The sequence below is a fragment of the Loxodonta africana genome, chromosome 27 (genome assembly GCF_030014295.1).
Source record: "Loxodonta africana isolate mLoxAfr1 chromosome 27, mLoxAfr1.hap2, whole genome shotgun sequence".
In the NCBI taxonomy this organism is placed as follows: domain Eukaryota; kingdom Metazoa; phylum Chordata; class Mammalia; order Proboscidea; family Elephantidae; genus Loxodonta; species Loxodonta africana.
The window spans coordinates 10,932,351-10,953,119 of record NC_087368.1 but is presented as its reverse complement, the minus strand read 5'-3'; the positions used below and the strand labels follow the sequence as shown (position 1 = coordinate 10,953,119).

General features: G+C 39.7%; 1 protein-coding gene across 3 annotated transcripts in view; it reads left to right on the top strand.

Moving 5' to 3' along the window:
* Window positions 1-17,993, top strand: part of PIK3R4 (phosphoinositide-3-kinase regulatory subunit 4) — an 81,253-nt gene extending 63,260 nt beyond the window's left edge. The window contains exons 14-20 of one of the 3 annotated variants that reach the window (XM_064277324.1): window positions 1,706-1,870; window positions 5,710-5,921; window positions 8,452-8,583; window positions 11,684-11,784; window positions 12,462-12,550; window positions 12,869-12,977; window positions 17,439-17,993. In XM_064277324.1, the coding sequence (XP_064133394.1) occupies window positions 1,706-1,870; window positions 5,710-5,921; window positions 8,452-8,583; window positions 11,684-11,784; window positions 12,462-12,550; window positions 12,869-12,977; window positions 17,439-17,609 (979 nt within the window). In that variant the 3' untranslated portion in view covers window positions 17,610-17,993. Of the gene's footprint in view, window positions 1-1,705; window positions 1,871-5,709; window positions 5,922-8,451; window positions 8,584-8,688; window positions 11,659-11,683; window positions 11,785-12,461; window positions 12,551-12,868; window positions 12,978-17,438 lie in introns of those variants that run through there. The other 2 variants (XR_010319551.1, XM_064277325.1) reach the window with 2 other exon arrangements.
* The last annotated feature ends 2,776 nt before the right edge of the window (window positions 17,994-20,769 follow it).

Below are 20,769 nucleotides of genomic sequence, written 5' to 3'. Positions count from 1 at the left end.
TTATAAATAACCAGAAAGTGGAAGCCACAGTATTCATCAGCTGATGAATAGGTACCAACCAACGTGGTGTGTCCGTATAATAGAGTGTGACTCACGCATAAAAAGCAGTGAAGTACTGATACACGCTGCATCGTAGATAAACCTTGAAAACATCATGCTAAGTCAAAGAAGCCAGATGCAAAGGCCACATACTGTATGATTCCAGTTTTATTAAATGCCCAGAATAGGCAAATCCATAGAAAATGAAAGTAGATTAGTTTTTCCCAGGGTGAAGAGACAGGGACAAGGGGATTGAATGCTAATGGATATGGGTTGGGTTTCTTTTCGGGCTGATGAAAATGTTCTGGAATTAGGTAGTGGTGACCTGTGCAGAACTCTGTTAATACAGTGGAACCTGTGAGAGCCGGAATGTGACAGTGGAACCTGTGAGAGCCGGAATGTGACGGGACTGCCTTGTTTCCCCGGTGCAGTCTTACCACTTTTCTCTCGCTCTCTATTAAGAATCCTACCTCATAAATACCCAGTGAGTTTGCTTTCTCTGACAAGTTTCCACCTTACACAGGTTCCAGCTTTCATAGGTTTTATTGTATGTTAAAAATCACTGAATTGTATACTTTATGGTATGTGGATTGTATCTCAATAAAGCTATTATATATAAAAAAGTAAAAGAGAGAGGTCATCAGTATTTAAAAAGTATATAAAATATTCCATATTTATGTAAAAAAGTAAGTATGTACGTTTGTAATATGTGTAGATAACCCTTTGGAAGAATGTATTATAAAATGTTAATAGCGTTTGTCTCTGGGTGGTAGAAATGATTTTACTTTATTGTTTTCTGTAGTTTGATAGTGTTTGTAGATTTAATATGTATTTTTAACTGGTGTAATAAAATGAAATAAATTATAAAATATGGATTAATAAATTCGGTGAGTAGGGGTTTGTGACCTTTTCGAGGTAATGGCCCCTTAGAATGATGAGGGTGCAACCTGTGCAGAGGGGAGTAGTGGAGCGAATTGGTGGTAATAGGAGACACCCTGTGTAGATTGTATATTCAGGAAGTTTGGCAGTGAATTTAAGGAAGAAGAATGGAAATGACAGCTTAAGTGGTCAGCAGGTAGGTGGGAGAGACTGAAGATTATAATAAAGTTGTACATTTATCAATGTTTTATATATTATCTTCATTATGACCCAGTTAGGTAAATGAGGCAATCCCTGTTTTGCAGATAAGTAAACTGCAGCACAGAACAGGTTAAGTGGCTTGACCAAAATCATACAGATAGTCAGAAGTGGAACTCAAGCCTTTGATCCCAAAGCCAGTGCTTTTCCTGCTCTGCCAGACTGCATTTTAGGAAGTGTAAAATAACAGACGGGTGTTAGACTAAGGGTTTAAAGTATTACAGGAGCTGGAGGAGAACTGAGTCAGGACCTGAGAAAGGACCTTCCTTCTGAGAAAGAAGGAAGGACCAACCGTCTAAGAACTGCAGTGTAGGTTAAGGTGGCCATTAGGAGGTATCAGAAGAAAAGGTGATTTTGTTCCAGTGTTTTTGAGCGGGATTCTTGTTTTTATTACGAAACTAGGGAGATAAAATGGACCTTAAAGTATTAATGTTGTTTGTTAAATGTCATGTGGGCATTTATTTAACATTAACAATAATAATGCATTTGTGCCTTTTCAGAAATGAAACTTTATTTTTCTCTCATTCAGATCTATTCTTACATATAGCCGAATCGGAGGACGCGTCAAGACGCTCACATTCTGCCAGGGTTCCCATTACTTAGCTATAGCGTCTGATAATGGTGCTGTCCAGCTTCTTGGGATAGAGGCTTCTAAGCTGCCCAAGTCTCCTAAAATTCATCCTCTACAGAGCAGGTATCCATCTTTGGTTTCTTTTTTAAAACTTTGCGTGTAGTGTACTGTGCCAATTTAATGTCCACCCCCTCCCATGTAGTTTGGATCAACTGAGGGCCTCTTATATTGTACTTCTTTTTTTTAAGTGCATGAAATAAATAAAACTGCTCAAAATTATCACATCTAGTTAGTTTCAACAAACTATGTCTGCATGTTTTATTTTCTGCCAGTTTGTCAAAGGTCAGAGGGGCAGCTTTGAACTTGTGGCTCATCCCAGTCTGGAATCTGTCCGAATAACCTCATTATCAGTTACACGTTCCATCTCAACTCTGTCTGCCTGGCGTGTAGAATTTGAGTGTCCTTCATAAAGAAAACTCAAACGTCAGCATTCTGTCACTTGGCATTAAAGACTCTGTAGGTGATGGGAATATGGTATGGAGCTTTTAGATAGATGATTTATCTTATTTTTAAAACAAAATACTAGCTGTTTTTATTTAAGAATTTTCTTACTACAAATTACGGTCACTTACAGATTAAACACCTGTGAAAGGTGAGATATTTAAAGACAAAGCAGAACTGTTTCTCAACTGACCAATATGTATTAGACTCTGAGGATTCTAAAGACAAATAAGATATGTTATGCTTTCTTGAAACTGAAGTCTAGTGGAAGAAATGGACAAACGTGCTGTCACAGGGACAGCGGGAGCCAGCATGAAGGGGGTTAGGAGGAAGGCCTAAAAAAAGCAGAGCGAGGAGGTGCTTGTGGTTTAGTGGTTAAGTCATGGCCATTGGACAGCTAAGACAGAAATGGATGTTTGTTGGGTCACTTAGGATTTTTTGTTTTTGCATTTGAAAACACTTATTTTCAACACATTCACAAAAGAGATTTGGGCAGCTTTTGCCCGGAACATGTTATGTATGGCCTTTAGCTAAAAACAAATACCTGCCAGTTTTCTTTTAAACCCATTTCATCAGACGATGACTGTACAGTAATGCACCTTTGGATTCCATGTAAATTAACAAAAAGTTTCTGGGAAAATGTGGGGTGACTGCTGGCAAGACACACAGATGCACACATTCTGTGCACAGTTACCGCTCAGCCTGCTGTACCTTTTACTCTGAATGTTACTGTCTTTAAGCAAACATCAATTACCTAGGTTGGGAGATTGTGCCAAGATGCATAGATTTCACTCTGCTTGACAGCAGTGTGCTCCAGGGAAACCTTGCATAAGCCTCGTTTTTTTGTTTCATTCAACCAGATCAATTATTGTCATGGATCTTAACAATTAGAATCTGTAGAATCATTTCACTTTTTGTCGTTTGGATTTTTCATCACCCCTCTGGAGGGAACTGTCGAAGTCAGAATGTTTGTAAATATTTGTTTAAGACAGGGGCCAGCAAATGACAGCATATATAATGTGGCCTATAAACTAGGAGTGATCCTTGCGTTTTTGCATTTTTGAAAGATAGTGTAAAAAATAAAGAAGAGTATGCAACAAAGATGTATGTGATTCGCAAAGCCTAAAATATTTATCATCTGGCTCTTTATAGTATCTGGCTCTTTACAGGAAATGTTAGCTGACCCCGGTCTAAGAGATAAAACTAAAACATTATGTGCGAAAGCGTGATATGTACCAATTATGGAGGCCAGCCAGTGTGTTTCGTAATATCCTTTCTGGTCTTAAAAGCTTGGGAAAAACTAGTGCACCCACACAGTGTAATAGAACTCAGCAAAAATAAATAAAAAGGAAAGAAATATTGATTCATGTAACAACATTGATGAATCTTAAAATCATCTTGTTAAATGCAAGAACCCAGACCCAAAAAGGCTATATGTATTGTATGTTTCCTATTATATGACCTTCTGGAAAAGGCAGAATCATAGGAAAGAAAACAGGTTGTGAGTAGGGGAAGGGCTTGACTACAAAGGGGCTGTATAAGATAATTTGTGGGATATGCAACTGTTGTGTATGCTTGGGTAGAGATAGATACATGACTATACATTTGTCAAAACCCTTAGAATTTGCGCTACAAAAAGTGAATTTTACTGTATGTAAATTGAAAAAAAAAAAAAATCAACCAGGATATGGGGAAAAAATGGAAAGCAATCTGTGACCAATGAATGGAATGCAATCTGTGACAAATGAATCTGTTTCACAAATGAATCATAGTCACAATGAAAGAGATGGAGAATAAAGGAGCCAAACTGAGTAACTTTGGAAAACATTGTTTTAACTGGATACTTACTGCAAGGCTAATGACAAAAGGAACCAAACACAAATATTGTACTCTAGTTGGTTGTTTTCACAGGGATATGGGTTAGCAATTCTGAAACTACTGTAAAAATATATTAGAATCTAACAAATAAGTATATTTCTCACTGTTGGAGAAAAAAATTACAAGTAAGGAAAGGGGGAAATAGGAATGAACCTGGTGCTGGATAGGAGTCAGAGATACTACTTTATCAGTACAGACTCATGGTATATGTATATGCGTATGTGTAGATCTGTGTATGTATATTAAGTTTATGTACATGTACATGCACACACAAATAAAGAAATATACATGTGTCTGCATGTATGAGATAGTAGACATAATATATTTCCTAGCTCTGTCCATTGAGAGTGGCTACACGCAGGAACACCCCTGCAGCAGTGAAGCACACTTAGTGCCCAGATCTTGGTTTAAATACCATATTCCAGTAAAAGGAACCAGGACCCCTTGGAGAATTGGTTGGTTCTAGGCCTGAGGCAGGGAAGATACAAGATAAGCTTGGTATATCTTTTGGCACTAGAAAGATACAAAGTGCTCAAAAAAGATATCAGAAGAGCCCGAGAACGAATCTGAAAGAGCTTCCAGTGGCCAAAGTGAGAACAACTTGAGCAAAAAAAAAATGATTATATTGGATTGTAATTCATGAGTTAAAAAAATATCCACAAGCACATATTGATACAAATAAGTAACTGAATAAATAAACGAATGGGGCAAAAGTGACAGACAACTCTTTACAAAAGAATTCTAATTAATAAATACAGAAGGAATGAGGGAAATCAGAAAGTCACCATTAGAATACCACAGTAATAATTGGTGCAGGCATGGCTCATCAATGGATGCTAAAACGTGTGGGCAAAAGCTTTAGCAAAAACAGGAATTTTCTATAGTCTCAAAATATTCCCGCAGATATTGGGGGGAAAATAATAAGTACAATGGAAACTCTTAGCAGACACCAGCTTAGCCAAATGACCAAGGTTGACATCACCAGGAATGCATATTGATGTCACGTACTCCTTCACTGATGTGCTGAGAAGGCACATTGCCTCAGGCTAATCATGAGAAAGCATCAGACAAAACCAGACTGATAGACATTCTACAAAATAACTAACCGGCTGCCTTAAAAAATGTCAGGGTCATGAAAGGTGGGAAGAGACTAAGGAGACATGAAAACTGAATTCCAAGTGTTGTCCTAGATTGGATCTTGAAACAGAAAAAGGATACTAGTGGAAAAACCGGTGAAGTCTGAATATATTCTGCACTTTAATTAATAACGCTATATCAAGGTTCATTTCTTAGTCTCGGTAATTGTTTTATGGTTGTGTAAGATGAAAAAAAAAATTTTTTTTTTTTAAGATGTTAACATGCAGGGAAGGTGGGTGAAGGGTATAAAGGAGGGACATTCCTTAGGATGTTTGCAAACCTTCTGTAAGTCCAAAATTATTTTTTAAAGATGCCTCAGCTAGATGGATCACATAGTTTTGATTTCCTGACCAGGGATAGAACATAAATTCATCTTAAATGGAAGCTGGTGCTATGTTTTCAGTGGCTGGAAAAGCCTCCCCGTCCTGCTTTGTGTATTTCCCTAGAATCCTAGACCCGAAGGAGGATGGCTGTGTTGTGGATATGCACCATTTCAACTCTGGGGCGCAGTCTGTTCTGGCCTACGCCACTGTGAACGGCTCGCTGGTTGGCTGGGACCTCAGGTCTTCAAGCAATGCATGGACCTTAAAGCACGATTTGAAGTCGGGCCTCATCACTTCCTTTGCCGTGGACATCCACCAGTGCTGGCTCTGCATTGGTAAGCTGACTTTCACGTCACTGACTGGGTTGGACTTGGCATCTCATGAAAGTGACTTTTTTTTTTCAATTGGTAATTTTTTTTCCCATCTCCTTTTTCCTCTATAATTATAATCACTTGCGTTGAATTTTTAAGTTAAAAAACAGATTTGAAAGGATGCAGTCAGTATCTCAAGGCATAAACCAATTAATTTCTTCTTTTTCTCATTCTTACATGAGCCACTTTATAATCATTGTAGTGGTCTGATTTGCTAGCGTTCTCTGATTCTGTCAGGGAAGCAGCTGGCTTGGTTTGTGGAAAACAGCATTTGAGTTTGGGTAGACAGGTTTTAAATTCCAGTAACTTCAGATAAACTACTTAACTCCTCTGAGTCTCAGTTTCCTCATCTTCAAATGAAGCTAATCCTTTCAAGGGCTGCTTTGAGGATTTAAAGAGGCATGGGAGAGGACCTGAACAACAGTTAATTGCTTCACTACTCCCCCCTGCCCCCCACTTTTCCTCAGAGGCTAAAGATGTGCTGGGTGAGCTTGTTTCCTCTGTTTTTACTTTCACATTTTTCCCCCATATAGGCTTCGAGCCTACCGTTTGAGAAACTACCACGTCTGTTTTGTTTTTTTTTTCCTACTTTGTACTCTCATTCAGAGGAATTACAATTCTGCTGTGCTTACATCGGAAACCTTGGTGGCGTAGTGGTTAAGTACTAGGGCTGTTAACCAAAAGCTTGGCAGTTTGAATCCACCAGGCGCTCCCTGGAAACTCTATGAGGCAGTTCTACTCTGCCCTGTAGGGTTGCTATGAGTTGGAATCGACTTGACGGCAATGGTTTTTTTTTTTTTTTGTAATTTTTATTGTGCTTTAAGTGAAAGTTTACAAATCAAGTCAGTCTCTCACACAAAAACCCCTATACACCTTGCTACACACTCCCAATTACTCTCCTACTAAGGAGACAGCCTGCTCTCTCCCTCCACTCTCTCTTTTTGTGTCCATTTCTCCAGCTTCTAACCCCCTCCACCCTCTCATCTCCGCTCCAGGCAGGAGACGCCAACATAGTCTCAAGTGTCCCCCTGATCCAAGATGCTCACTCATCACCAGCATCCCTCTCCAACCCATTGTCCAGTCCAATCCATGTCTGACGAGCTGGCTTCAGGAATGGTTCCAGTCCTGGGCCAACAGAAGGCCTGGGGGCCGTGACCACCAGGGTCCTTCTAGCCTCAGTCAGACCATTAAGTCTGGTCTTTTTCTGAGAATATGGGGTCTGCATCCCACTGCTCTCCTGCTCTCTCAGGGGTTCTCTGTTGTGCTCCCTGTCAGGGCTGTCATTGGTTGTAGCTGGGCACCGTCTAGTTCTTCTGGTCTCAGGATGATGTAGTCTCTGGTTCATGTGGCCCTTTCTGTCTCTTGGGCTCATAATTACCTTGTGTCCTTGGTGTTCTTCATTCTCCCTTGATCCAGGTGGGTTGAGACTCATTGATGCATCTTAGATGGCCGCTTGCTAGGGTTTAAGACCCCAGATGCCACTCTTCAAAGTGGGATGCAGAATGTTATGCCAGTTGACTTATATGTCCCCTGAAACCATGGTCCCCAAATCCCTGCCCCTGCTTCACTGGCCTTCAAAGCATTCAGTTTATTCAGGAAACTTCTTTGCTTTTGGTTTAGTCCAGTTGTGCTGACCTCGCCTAGCAACGGGTTTTTGAATGGAGTATAAACTAGCAAATTACATCGATGCCTTTTAGGCACCTTGATCAGCTTTGAGGAGCGCAACCAATGCTACCTGTAGCTATTTGAGCCATCATCCTGGAGTGTGATATGGTGACAACCAAGGGACCCAGCTGTGTCTTGCCTTTTCTTATCCCCCATCTCTCCACTGGAGTTGGAGACCAATCCAAGAATGTGCTCTTTGCCTCTCTCATAACAAGCTGCCAGTGTTGGAGCAGGCACTGTTCTTTTTGGATGAGGGGGCTTTCCCACAGGGGTTTGAGTTGTCACGGGCAGATTCTCACACAGGTACTTACCCAATTTTACTGTAATTGTATACCCATACTCATCTTTAGAATATCTAGGAGAAAAAGGCACCTGGAAGTGATTGAAACTGAATGATAACTACAGAGCTGCTGCCACTTTGGAGTTGGTAAATTGATCATTGAATGGCCGCAAAACATCGCTGGTTCTTTAAGGCATCCTGAACATTTTGACTTACCAAATTCAGTTTATATCTTCTCTAGAGCTTCTGTTTTTGTGGGTACCTTTGGCAGTTAATAACAGTACCAGTAATTAATGAATTATTCACTTTCAATTTACATTCATTAAACAGTTCTGTAATAGCATTGCAATAAGCACTTTGTTATTTAGTAGCTAGAGGTGCTGTTTGAAACTGGGGAGAGCAGCTTCCTGAAAACAGCCTTTTTCTAAACGACTAAGGCAGTTTCAAAATACATTTATATAAAGCTAATGCTGTTTACGATTTGTATAAATGCAACCTGATGTGTCTTGATCATGAAATGACTGTCTACTTGTGCTCTTTTTCTTTAAGGTACAAGCTGCGGTACCATGGCTTGTTGGGACATGAGGTTCCAGTTGCCAATTTCCAGTCACTGTCATCCTTCTAGGGCTCGAATCAGGCGACTGTCAATGCACCCACTGTATCAGTCCTGGGTGACTGCAGGTAAATGGAGGGCTGCCTATCACATGTTGGGGATTTTCTTGGAAAGTGGATAATAATCCTGCTGTCAAGACTCATGTTGCTGGAGTTTTTTAATTTTGCATTTAGACCGAACACTTGAGTCTGCCCCATTCTGACCACAGAAGTTCCCGCCACTGATATCTCACTGGCATCCCTTGCTTATGGTGTTTAAAAATGATCTCATCACACCAAAGACACAAGGTAATTATGAGCCCAAGAGACAGAAAGGGCCACGTAAACCAGAGACTACATCAGCCTGAGACCAGAAGAACTAGATGGTGCCCAGCTACAACTGATGTCTGCCCTGACAGGGAACACAACAGAGAACCCCTGAGGGAGCAGGAGAGCAGTGGGATGCAGACCCCAAATTCTCATAAAAAGACCAGATTAATGGTCTGACTGAGACTAGAAGGACCCTGAAGGTCATGGTCCCCAGACCTTCTGTTAGCCAAAGACAGGAACCATTCCCACAGGCAACTCTTCAGACAGGGATTGGACTGGACAATGGGATAGAAAATGATGCTGGTGAAGAATGAGCTTCTTGGATCAAGTAGACACATGATACTATGTTGGCATCTCCTGTCTGGAGAGGAGAAGAGATGAGAGGGCAGAGGGGGTCAGAAGCTGGTGGAAGGGACTCAAGAAAAGAGAGTGCAGGGAAGGAGTGTGCTGTCTCATTAGGGGGGAGAGCAATTAGGAGTATATAGCAAGGTGTATATAAATTTTTATATGAGAGACTGACTTGGTATGTAAACTTTGACTTAAAGCACAATAAAAAAAAAAAGATCTCATCAGTTACCATCACAGTTGTTCATTCTTAACAGTCCCCTTACCATCTCCCATTCCATTTCTTTTTCATGTATCTTCTGTTTTTGTTAGAACGGTTAGTATCTTTCTAGAAGTCTGAGTTAGAAACCTTAATTCATCCTTCTCAATGCCCATTTCTTGTGGATCTGTTTCTGTTTTTCTCACAGCTTCCCTTCCTTCTGGTTTTGAATCTCACGGCCTTCACTGGCACTCACTTTTTCTTGTGTAGATTCTTGGGCAAGACACTTGCACATATCTTTGAAATTGATTTTCCTCATCTGTAAAATGTGTTTAAAAGCACTTACCTTACAGAGTTGTCAGAATTTGAGATAAAACGTGTCAAGTACATAGCGTTGTACACAGTTAGTTCTTGATAAATCTTGGCTGTTGTTATCGTTTCCTCATTGGTCCTCTTGCCTCTAGGCTCTTTCTAGTCCCTTTTCATAACACAGTCCGTCTCATACAGTGCTACTGTCAGAGTCACCATGTTGCCAAATTCAGTGGCCTTTACTTACCCCTCCTCTTACTTGACTTATCATGTGGTCACTTGATCATTTGTATCTTTTCGAAATACTTTTCTTACATGGTTTCAAGGGCATCACTCTCTGGTGATCTATTGGTTTTTCCTACCTTCCTGACTTTTAAAGTTTGGCTTGCCACTGGGTACAGTCTTTAGTCTTAACTAACCTCTTCTCCTTCTACACTGGATCCTTCTGTGAGCTCATCCAGTGCATGCTTTAAATATCAAATTTATATTTCTGGCTTTGATATTTCCCTTAAAATTCGTATTCCTATATCTGTCTACTTAAAATTTAGGGCCTACCCAGGTAATCCAGGATAATCTGTCTCAAAGTTCTTAAATTAATCACATTTGCAAGTCACTCCGCCATATAAGGTAACATTCACAGATCAGGGATTAGGAGCTCCATATCTTTGGGGCCATTGTTTGCCTATCACAGGATGAACCCATCTAGAACCCAGAGGACACAGGAGCCTGTTGACGGGGTCCATACTTGTCAGCCTTAGAATGGCAAACGGAGGCTGACCAGCACTACCACTCTCTCCTACTAACCTCCCATCCACACTGCTCCAACCACACTGGCCTCCTGATTTACTCCGTGAGCTGAGAACACTCCTGCTTCAGGGCCTTTTTATTTTTTTGTTTATTATCTTCACTAGAATGTAAGTCCCATGAAACAGAATTTTTCTGCTTTGTTTATCATGTTTTCTTCAGTGCCTGGGACAGTGACTGGCTCATAGTAAATTACTGGCTCAGTAAGTGTTGATGAATTAATGAAGCCTGGGATGTTGTCCTGTTTCTGTTGAGTCGATTCTGACTTACAGTGACCCTATAGGACAGAGTAGAACTTCCCTGTAGAGATTCCAAGGAGTGGCTGATGAATTTGAACTGCCAACCTACTGGTTGGCAGCTGAGTTCTTAACCACTGTGCTATCAAGTTGGAGCCCTGGCGGCACAGTGGTTAAGAGTTTGGTTGCTAACCAAAAAGGCTGGCAGTTCAAATCACCAGCTGTCCCTTGGAAACCCTACGGGGCAGTTCTACTCTGTCCTATAGGGTCGCCATGAGTCAAAACTGACTCGATGGCAGTGGGTTTGGTGAGATGTTGTCATGCCCGCTGCTCAAAAATGCCTCAGGGATAATGTCTACCCTTCTCAGGCATGTAGTCCCAGTTCTCTATAATCTGCCTTCACCTTTCTTTCCTCTCTACCCTCCATCTCCCACTCCGCCCTGTCGCAACTGTGCTTCAGTCGAACCAACTAATGTGTTTTCTCAAAATGCCCAGAGATTTTTGCTTTTGTGTTTTTTCCTCATTCCATTCTTGCTGCCTGAATTGGTCTACCTTCTGCTTGTATCTATCCAGTTGTCCAGTTTTACCTGTTCTTTCAGTCCTAGCTGAAATGTCTTCTCCATGAACCGGCCTGGATTCTCACTCACTGCATGTAATCTCATTGTCTTATGTGTTACACATTTTTTTCATTTCTAGGCTGTAGATTTCTTGAGGGCAAGATCTACTTGTGATCTGCCTTTCTCTCCGCCTAGTTGGAGACCAGTAAATATTTACAGGGAGGTTGTTAAAAATATTGTTTTTTTGTACTCATATAGTCTGGTCACAGGGTCACGATTTTTTTAAAAAAAACACTAGTCGGTATTTCATGCAGGATGGGAAAAAATGGGAATCAGTACAGGCTGACTTGCATCATCTGCCAAGATGTGAAAGCTCCGAGAACAATGATTCTGGTCTTTGTCCCCCTCAGCTGTTCAGGGCAACAATGAAGTGTCCATGTGGGACATGGAGACTGGTGACAGAAGATTTACTCTCTGGGCCAGCAGTGCACCTCCGCTTTCGGAGTTACAGGTTTGACTCCAGTTTTCCTGTAAAGGCCAGTATTATGTATCACATGGAAATACTTTCTGGCATTATACCAAGCATGGTATCTGTTGGGCTTTTGGGTTATGTTTTAAATTTGGGTTTTTAATAAAATCAAGTATCATGAGGCTAGTGCTGCGTAGTTTGTTTGTTTTTTTCCTAATTCCTTAGGTGTACTAGTGTCTGCTTCATTAGATGCTTCGGTTGCCAGCTCCGTGAAGCTTGTGATGTCCCTTTGGAACCCCAGTAAGGCCTAGGTTAATTAAGAAATCCCATATTGAAGTTTAGATTGTTAAAAAATGGAACATGATCCTCTTACATATACCTTTGTTTTTAATTATCATGTAGCCTTGTTGAGGCAAATGGCGGGAGATTTTTTTTTCTCCTTTAGTTGGGGTCCCGCTCAAGGTGGTCATGAAAATGAAAAGATTTAAGGGAGCTGAACAGGCTGTGCCTCTCTATTCAGAGTGGTAGAAAGCAAACACGTTTTCAAGTCTGGGAGAAAGAATTAGCTATGACGTACACGGACTGGTCTCTTATTTCATCAGCTAGCCAGGTGCCTGTGGTCTAAAAAGCCACTAATATTTAGCTTGCCTTTGAAAATGTACCGTCATTTATGAAATATATTATGTCTTTTATTTGACTCCATATTTATTTCTCTTAAGCCTTCTTCTCACAGTGTTCATGGTATCTACTGTAGTCCTGCAGATGGAAATCCTATCCTACTAACAGCTGGCTCAGACATGAAAATAAGGTACAGTATTATGAAAAGAATGTTTAACACAAAAGACTTACAGAAAAGGATTATAAAATGTGAATGCATACTTTGGTTAATATAAAGGTATTATTATTATAGTTATTAGCATCATTGTAATGTTTAAAATCATCAACATCTTGCAGGGGCAGCTGTTAATATTTTATCTGTAATTAATTCTCTGCTATTAGTTCTAGAAAAATCTCTTTTCCTAATGCAAAAGAAAATAAGCTATGTATTGATGAATGTAAACCAATGACCATTAGTTCCTCCCATTATCCATCAGAGGTGAATTACCATTTTTTTCCTTTCCCCTAGGTTTTGGGACTTGGCTTACCCAGAGAGGTCCTACATTGTTGCCGGAAGTACTAGTTCCCCGTCTGTGTCCTACTACAGGAAGATAATAGAAGGCACTGAAGTCGTCCAGGTACAATAGTCTTTATTTATTCTCTCAACTTTTGTAGGTTCAAAATAGCTTTCAGAAACGTTGAGTTGATTAAAATAAATGGCCTTGGACAGTGGTGGCAGTATTTCTTTGAGTTTAAGAAATTATTTTCTCTTGGTTTTTCTGTATTTCTTAAATGAACTTTTATTAAGATATAATAGACATAGAAAGTAAACATAGTGTCCTTGGACTCAATGGATTTTCACAGACCAATCACATCTGTGACACCAGATCAAGAAATAGGGCATTACAAGCATTCCAGAAGCACCTTCCCATGTGCTGTTCTACTCACTATTTCCCCCGTCCTCTTGTAAGGGTAACTGCTATTTTGACTTTCACAGCATAGGTTAATTTTGCGTGTGTTTGTACTTTATATTAATTAAACCATACAGTATTTACTTTTTGGTGGATGACTTCTTTTGCTTAGTATGATGTTTGTGACATTCATTCATCCATACCATTGTGTGTAGTTGTGAATCATTCATTTTTATTGCCTTATTCCATTGATTGAGTATACCACAATTTATTTACCTGTTTTCCTGTTAATGGGTATTTGGGGAGTTTTCAGCTTCAGGCTATTATGAATAGTGTTGCTATGGACATTCTAGCACATACCTTTTTTATATATATAATTTATTTTATTTTATTTTTCTTGTCATTGTTGAGAATACACACAGCAAAACGTACACCAATTCAACAGTTTCTACATGTACAATTCAGTGACATTGATTACATTCTTTGAGTTGTGCAACTGTTCTTACCTTCCTTTTCTGAGCTGTTCTTTGTCCATTAACATAAACTTAGTGCCCCCTGAGTTTCCTGTCTAATTTTTTTGAGTTGCTGTTGTCAATTTGATCCCACATAGATAGATCTTAAAAGAGCACAGCGCTCAAGGCACACATTCTTGAGTAGTTAAGCTAAACTTTTTTTTTTTTTTTAATTGTGCTTTGGGTGAAGGTTTACAGAATAAATTAGCTTCCCATTCAATAGTTTGTACACAAATTGTTCCGTGACATTGGTTGGAATACCTGCAACGTGTCAGCACTCTCCCCATTACCACCGTGAGTTTCCCATTTCCATTCATCCAGTTTTCCTGCCCCTTCCTGCCTTCTCATCTTTGCTTTTAGGGCAGATGTTGCCCTTTTGGTCTCATATAGATGGTTGTTCTAAGAACACTTTCCTCATGTGTGTTATTGTTTATTTATAAGCCTGTCTATTATTTGGCTGAAAGGTGATCTCTGGGAATGGCTTTAGTTCCAGGTTGGAAGGGTGTTTAAGGGCCGCAGTCTTGGAATTCTTCCAGTCTCTCTTGGACCAGTAAATCTGGTCTTTTTTAAGAATTTGAATTTTGTTCTCTATTTTTTCCCCACTCTAACTGGGATCCTCTATGATAACCCTGGTCAGAGCGGCCAGTAGTGGTAGCCGGGCACCATTTAGTCCTTCTGTCTCAGGTTAATGGAGGCTCTGGTTCTTGTGGTCCATTAGTCCTTTGGGCTAATTATTTCCTTGAATCTTTGGTTTTCTTCACTCTCCTTTGCTGTTGATGGAAAGAGACCAATAGTTGTATCTTAGGTAGCTGCTCACAAGCTTTTAAGACACCAGATGCTACTCACCAAAGTAGGGTGTAGAACATCGTTTTTATGAACTGTGTTATGGCAATTGATGTAGCTGTCCCCTGAGACTATGGTCCTGAGCCTTTAAGCTCAGTAACCAGGTATTTGGTTATGTCTAGGATGTTTCCATGCCTGTGCCCCCAATGTGCTCTGTTATATGTGTGTGTGTGTGTATGAATATACACACAGCACATACAAATATGTATGTAGTAATATCCACAGCCAAACCTATATATGCACATGGGTATACTCCCATATGCCATCCACACCTATTCAGCATACGTATCTACCTATGTATCCACTCATAAATTATTGTTTATTACTATTCTTGTTGTGGGATTATATATGTTATAGTATTTACCGTTGTTGTCTTTTGTTCTTGTGTACCTCTCAGTGTCTTTCCTTGCCTTGGTCGTGTTTTGCTGACTCTCCCCATATTGTGTACTGCCTTTCCCTTCACCAAAGTTAAGACGTGTCTACTCACTAGTTTGTGATTTTTCCCTCCTGTCCTTGATAACCATCAAAAATGTTTTGTTCTGTGTGTAAACCTTTTCTTGACTATTTATGATAGTGGTCACATACAGTATTTGTCCTTTTGTGATTGACTTATTTCACTCAGCATAATTGTCCTCCAGATTGATCCATGTTGTGAGATGTTTCATGAATTCATCACCATTCTTTATCATTGCATAGTATTCCATTGTGTGTATGCACTGTAGTTTATCCATTCATCCAGTGATGGACACTTGGGTTGTTTCCATCTTTTTGCTGTTGTGAATAATACTGTAATGAACATGGGTGTATATATCTCTAATCTTGTCATGGCTCTTATTTCCCTAGGATATATACCTAGGAATGAGATTGCTGGATCATACAGTATTTCTATTTCTAGCTTTTTAAGGAAGCGTCATACCATTTTCCATAGTGGTTATACCATTTTACATTCCTACCAGCAGTGTATAAGAGTTCCAATCTCCCCATAACCTTGCCAGCGTTTGTTATTACTTGGTTTTAAGGAGATTTCGGGGATATTTTGTTGTAAGCGGTAGTTAGAGGGATTCATCTAGCTTCCATGGCTCTAGAAAATCTGTATTTCATGAGAATTTGAAATTTTGTTCTATACTTTTCACCTTTTATTCGTGATTCTTCTATAGAATCTTTGATCAAACTCTTCAGTAGTGGTAGCCGGACACCATCCAGCTCTTCTGGTCTCATAGCAAAGAGGGCAATTGTGTATGGAGGCAGTTAGCCACACATTCTATTTCTTCCTTGTGTTCCTGATTGTCTTTCTTCCTCTGATGCTCCAGGCAAATAGAGACAAATGGTTGTACTTTGGATGGCCATTTGCAAGGTTTTAAGACCCCAGGTACTACACAACAAACTAGGCAGTAGAACAGAAGCACTAAACACAATATTAGACCAATTAACTGGTCTAACCAAACCCGTTGCCATCGAGTCGATTCCAGCTCATAGTGACCCTATAGGACAGAGTGGAACTGCCCCGTAGAGTTTCCAGTGAAACCATAGCACATGTCTTTTAGTGAAGTTATATACATGTTCATTTGTTTTTAACTACCACCCATGACATTTTTTAATAATGAAAACTTTGACTTTAATTTTCAATTAGAGATTTTTTACTGATTCTTTCACTGGCATTAGGTTATTCCTTCTTAGAAGGAATTCCATCTGTTTGAGTCAACAGGAAGAAATGGTAGAGCAGCAAGTTGTAACCATGGATAGAAGTGACTATAAAATAAAAGCCCGATTCTATCTACTTGCTTTATAGTTACAAACCCTTTTATGTTAGTTTTAAAGAAAACTGACAAAAAAATAAGCCATTGCCTCTAAGTAAAATGCGGTTTAACCTGTAAGTCAGAGGGCTGCTCTAATTGCTACCTGTTCAGCATCAGTCCAGTTCTCTCCAGTGCTAAGCATCTGTGTCTCTCCAGCCTTGGGCAGGCCCAGAAACCTTTTGGCATCAGATCTGGGGACTCCAAATGAAGCCCCTGTTCTGGGGACCAGACACACTGCCACTAGACATACGATTGAGAAATTTGATTCTATAGAGATGACTTTATTGTAGTGGCTCTTGTACCATCATTGACAAATATACAGGGTGCAGTTTTCTTAAACTGTGAAAATATAGGCAGTCTTCATGAAAACGTATGCTTAAAAAATAAATGAATTGAACAGTAGGCACTTTATATACTCTCTCGGTCCTTAACTTTCTAAGGAAGTGCTTTTGTTATTTTCTGTTACAAATTAGAGCAGCAAAGCTGGAATTTCAACCTGGCTGTTGGGACTCTAAAGCTTATGTTCTTGCCTTAGGCAGAAACTCTGTATGAGGTGACGTCATTACCTGAAAGTGCACGGCCAGAGTGGGTGCTCGGTACGTGGAAGTGTGCTTCCTTCCATGACAGATCATGACGAGCTTTAGAAACACTGACCATCTGATGTTTGTTTACTTCCTGTGTTGTGGTCATTTATACCTCTTTCAATTATATTGTTTCCCTTAGCTTTTTCTTTTGATGTTCACCAATGTTAATATGCACAGACTCTTTGCTTATTTATAAGTTTTCCTTATTTTTAAGAGGCTACTCATGAGACCCAGTGACTGGAAACCTAGAAGATTATTTTGGACCCTCCCTCTTTACTTCTTTCATTCAGTGTACTATTTGTGACTTCATAAAAGGTGAAGCATGGTTACTTCACAAAAGGTGTTAAATATATATACATACAGATATCGTAGAAGCAAGAATGCGACAAGACTTAGAATGTGATACAGGCTTTTAACTCTTGGCTTTCTCCTTGACTTTTAACCATGAAACAGGAGATTCAGAATAAGCAGAAAGTAGGACCGAGTGATGATGCCCCTAGGAGGGGCCCAGAGTCTCTGCCTGTAGGACACCATGACATCATCACGGATGTTGCCACGTTCCAGACAACACAGGGCTTCATCGTCACTGCTTCTAGAGACGGGATTGTTAAGGTGTGGAAATAAAAGCCTAGTGACTTGTATTATTTGTAATAAAGCTATAAATACACTGTAACTCAAGAGAAAAGGTATTTCTAGAGAGCAGAAGTGAGCCGATTAATTTCTTTAATTTTCAGAATCATGTCTCTGTATTACTGATTCATGATTAAATAAGTCCCACCCACGGTGGTTAAGGTAGTACTTGACTAGTATACCTGTGCATATCTCTGTAAGATTTTATTGTATATGTCATGGAGGTGAGGAATTCAAATGCTAAGGCATATATGATCTCGGATTACTTTGTATTGAATAAAATGGTTGGAAAGATGGTTGTAAACTATTGTAATGTAAACACAGTTTTGCTATTAAAAATGCTATTGAAACCAGCCAATAAACTATATTCAAACATCTTAAGAATTTTTTTAAATTTTATTGTGTTTTAGGTGAAATTTATACACAAATTATTTTGTGACATTTGTTGCAGTCCCCGCAATGTGTCAGCATTCTCCCCCTTTCCCTTTCCACCCCAGGTTCTCCAGGTCCATTCGTCGGTTTTCCTGTCTTTTCCTGCCTTCTTGTCTGTGATTTTGGGCAGGTGTTGCCCATTTGGTCCCGTATACTTGACTGAACTAAGAAGCGTGTCCCTCATGTCTGTTATTGTTTGCTTTATAGGCCTGTCTAACCTTTGGCTGAAAGGTGGACTTTGGGAGTGGCTTCAGTTCTGAGTTGGCAGGATGGAACCAAACCCGTTGCATCAAGTCAATTCCGACTCACAGCAGCCCTACAGGACAGAGTACAGTCGCCCCATAGGGTTTCCAAGGCAGTAATCTTCACAGAAGCAGACCGCCGCGTCTTTCTCCCGTGGAGAGGCTGGCGGGTCTGATCTGCTGGCCTCGTGGTTAGCGGCCAAGCGCTTAACCACGGAGCCACCAGGGCGCCTTTAATGATTTTTTGTTTTTGGTAGTGTTTTTAACGGTAAACTTTAACAAAGAGATAACCTCTGCAGCAAACAATGTTTGTTCAGAGGTGAAGAGATGGACTCAGTCACAAGGAACCAGGAACCAGTGACAGAACTCGGCCTTATGCCCCACTCTGCACTCTCAGTAGTACAGTCTTTCTGTTCTGCTATCTTATCTTCCTTCCTGTGTGTTTTATAGTCTGCCTTATTAGTTATTTTGGCTGTAGGATCGACCTCCTGTGTATCAGCTCTAGAGAAATGTCTTCTTGTCCATCATCATTGTTTTTTTATGGACTTTACTACAAAACCTGAAACTTGGTTCATCAGCTTGCTTTTTATCCAGTGTAGATTTTTTTAACGCATGAAAAAGAAGGAAAAAACAAAATAAAAGGATTAAGCTGTTAAAAACATGTCAGAAGTTCATACTAATTTTTAAATGACCAAAATTGGTCTTTCCTATTACGATAAAACCCATCAAGGTTATGGATTAACCTTTGTACACAGACCCAATTCTTTCTCCGCATTTAATTCTCATCCACTTGCAGAAGGGTTTATTGTACTCAAAATATTTTAGTTTGAAAATAGTTACATGAGTTTACAAACCTAAAAAGTTGAATAGATAATCAGAGCATGGGGAAATTACTAGTTGTCTACAAAATACTCCAAAAAATTAATTTTCTATAATTCTGTAATTCAGTTATAAAACATGGCAGTTTACAGTACGTATGTCTGGCTTCATAATACTTAGTGTTTAGATAAAGTGTTTAGGTAAACAACAAAACTACTGGAAAATGCCAGTTGTTGATAAAGGTCAGAGTCAGGCACGACAGACTCTGACTAGGCCCGATAGTTTAGTGGGTTGGTAGAATTGACAAATTTGTCATTGTCATGCTGCATTGCTTCTGTTCCCCTTAAAGTTTGCTACTGAGTCAGATTTAGAGTATGCAGGGGCTAGGGAAAATTTTTCTGAAGACATAAACTGTTCTGCTGGGAATGTGTTTCAGGCCTAGAGCCATTAGATAAGCCACAGGCCTGATAAATGTGGGAAGTGCCGAGGAAAAAATGGAGTGGGCTGGCTGAGATATGGTCTTTTTCTCCTCATCTTCCACCTGTTCCTGTTCCCCTAGATCCCCCCCTTTTTAAGAAGTCATTTGGTTGAACTGTTACTATTAAAATCGGATGCCACGTTGAGTTGCATGTCTTTTTGACCTCTACTTTTTTTTTTTTAAACAAGTTTGATTCATAGTTCAGTGAAGAGATAATGGGACACAGGAAGCGTCAGTGCTTATTTGTGTGATTCTTGGTTTAAATAAAGTTTTATGTCATTTACACTCAACTTTTAGTTTTTGCTGCATTCTACTTTTAGGAGAAGAAGGAAATCATGGAAAATGCTAATAAAACCAAAAGGATCAAACCCGTTGCCATCAATTGATTCCCACCGATAATGACCCTATAGGACAGAGCAGAACTGCCCCATGGGGTTTTCCAGGAGTGGCTGGTGGATCCGAACTGCCAGCCTTTTGGTTAGCAGCCAAGTTCTTAACCATTGTGCCACCAAGGCTCCAAAATGCTAATATTCGGATTTATTTTAAAAAAGGAATTTCAGTTTGCAGTTAGTATGCCTTAAACCCCTTACAGATTAATGGTTAGAAAGCTGACCCAAAATGCTGAAATAATCTCAATCACCAAGGAAATATTTGTTTGGTGCACTTTACTTTACCAATGCAGAAAAAATAGGCAAATACATTGTGAAAGTATTCTCAACAATAAACAGAAGAAAGGGGTTTTTGTTTAATCCAAAGTTAACCAGAAAAATTTCTTTTAATTGAAATACTTCTTAAATATTATTCATCAATTTCTTGTACTTGAAACTCGATGCACCACTTAGGAAAAACGAAGAAACCTGATGTGCTTCGTTCTTCTCTGTTACCTGAGTGTGACTACGTGTAGCATTTAACTCCTTGGAATTCCTGGTCCTCTGAACTAATGGAGAACTATATCTACTATGGTGCTGCCTGAGTATGGATGGCAGAAGTGGTTAAAAAAAAAAAATACTGCAGATGGCTCTTCTTTACCAGGTTTTATGAAAGAAGTATAGAAAAGAAGATCAGATTGCATCTACTGGTCTTTGTTGTCATTAATCATCTGACCATCCAAACAGGACCTCTTCCCCAAGAGGGTGATATTCTGCTTAGCAGGGGCATTGCTACCATGTATGTTTTTCTATGG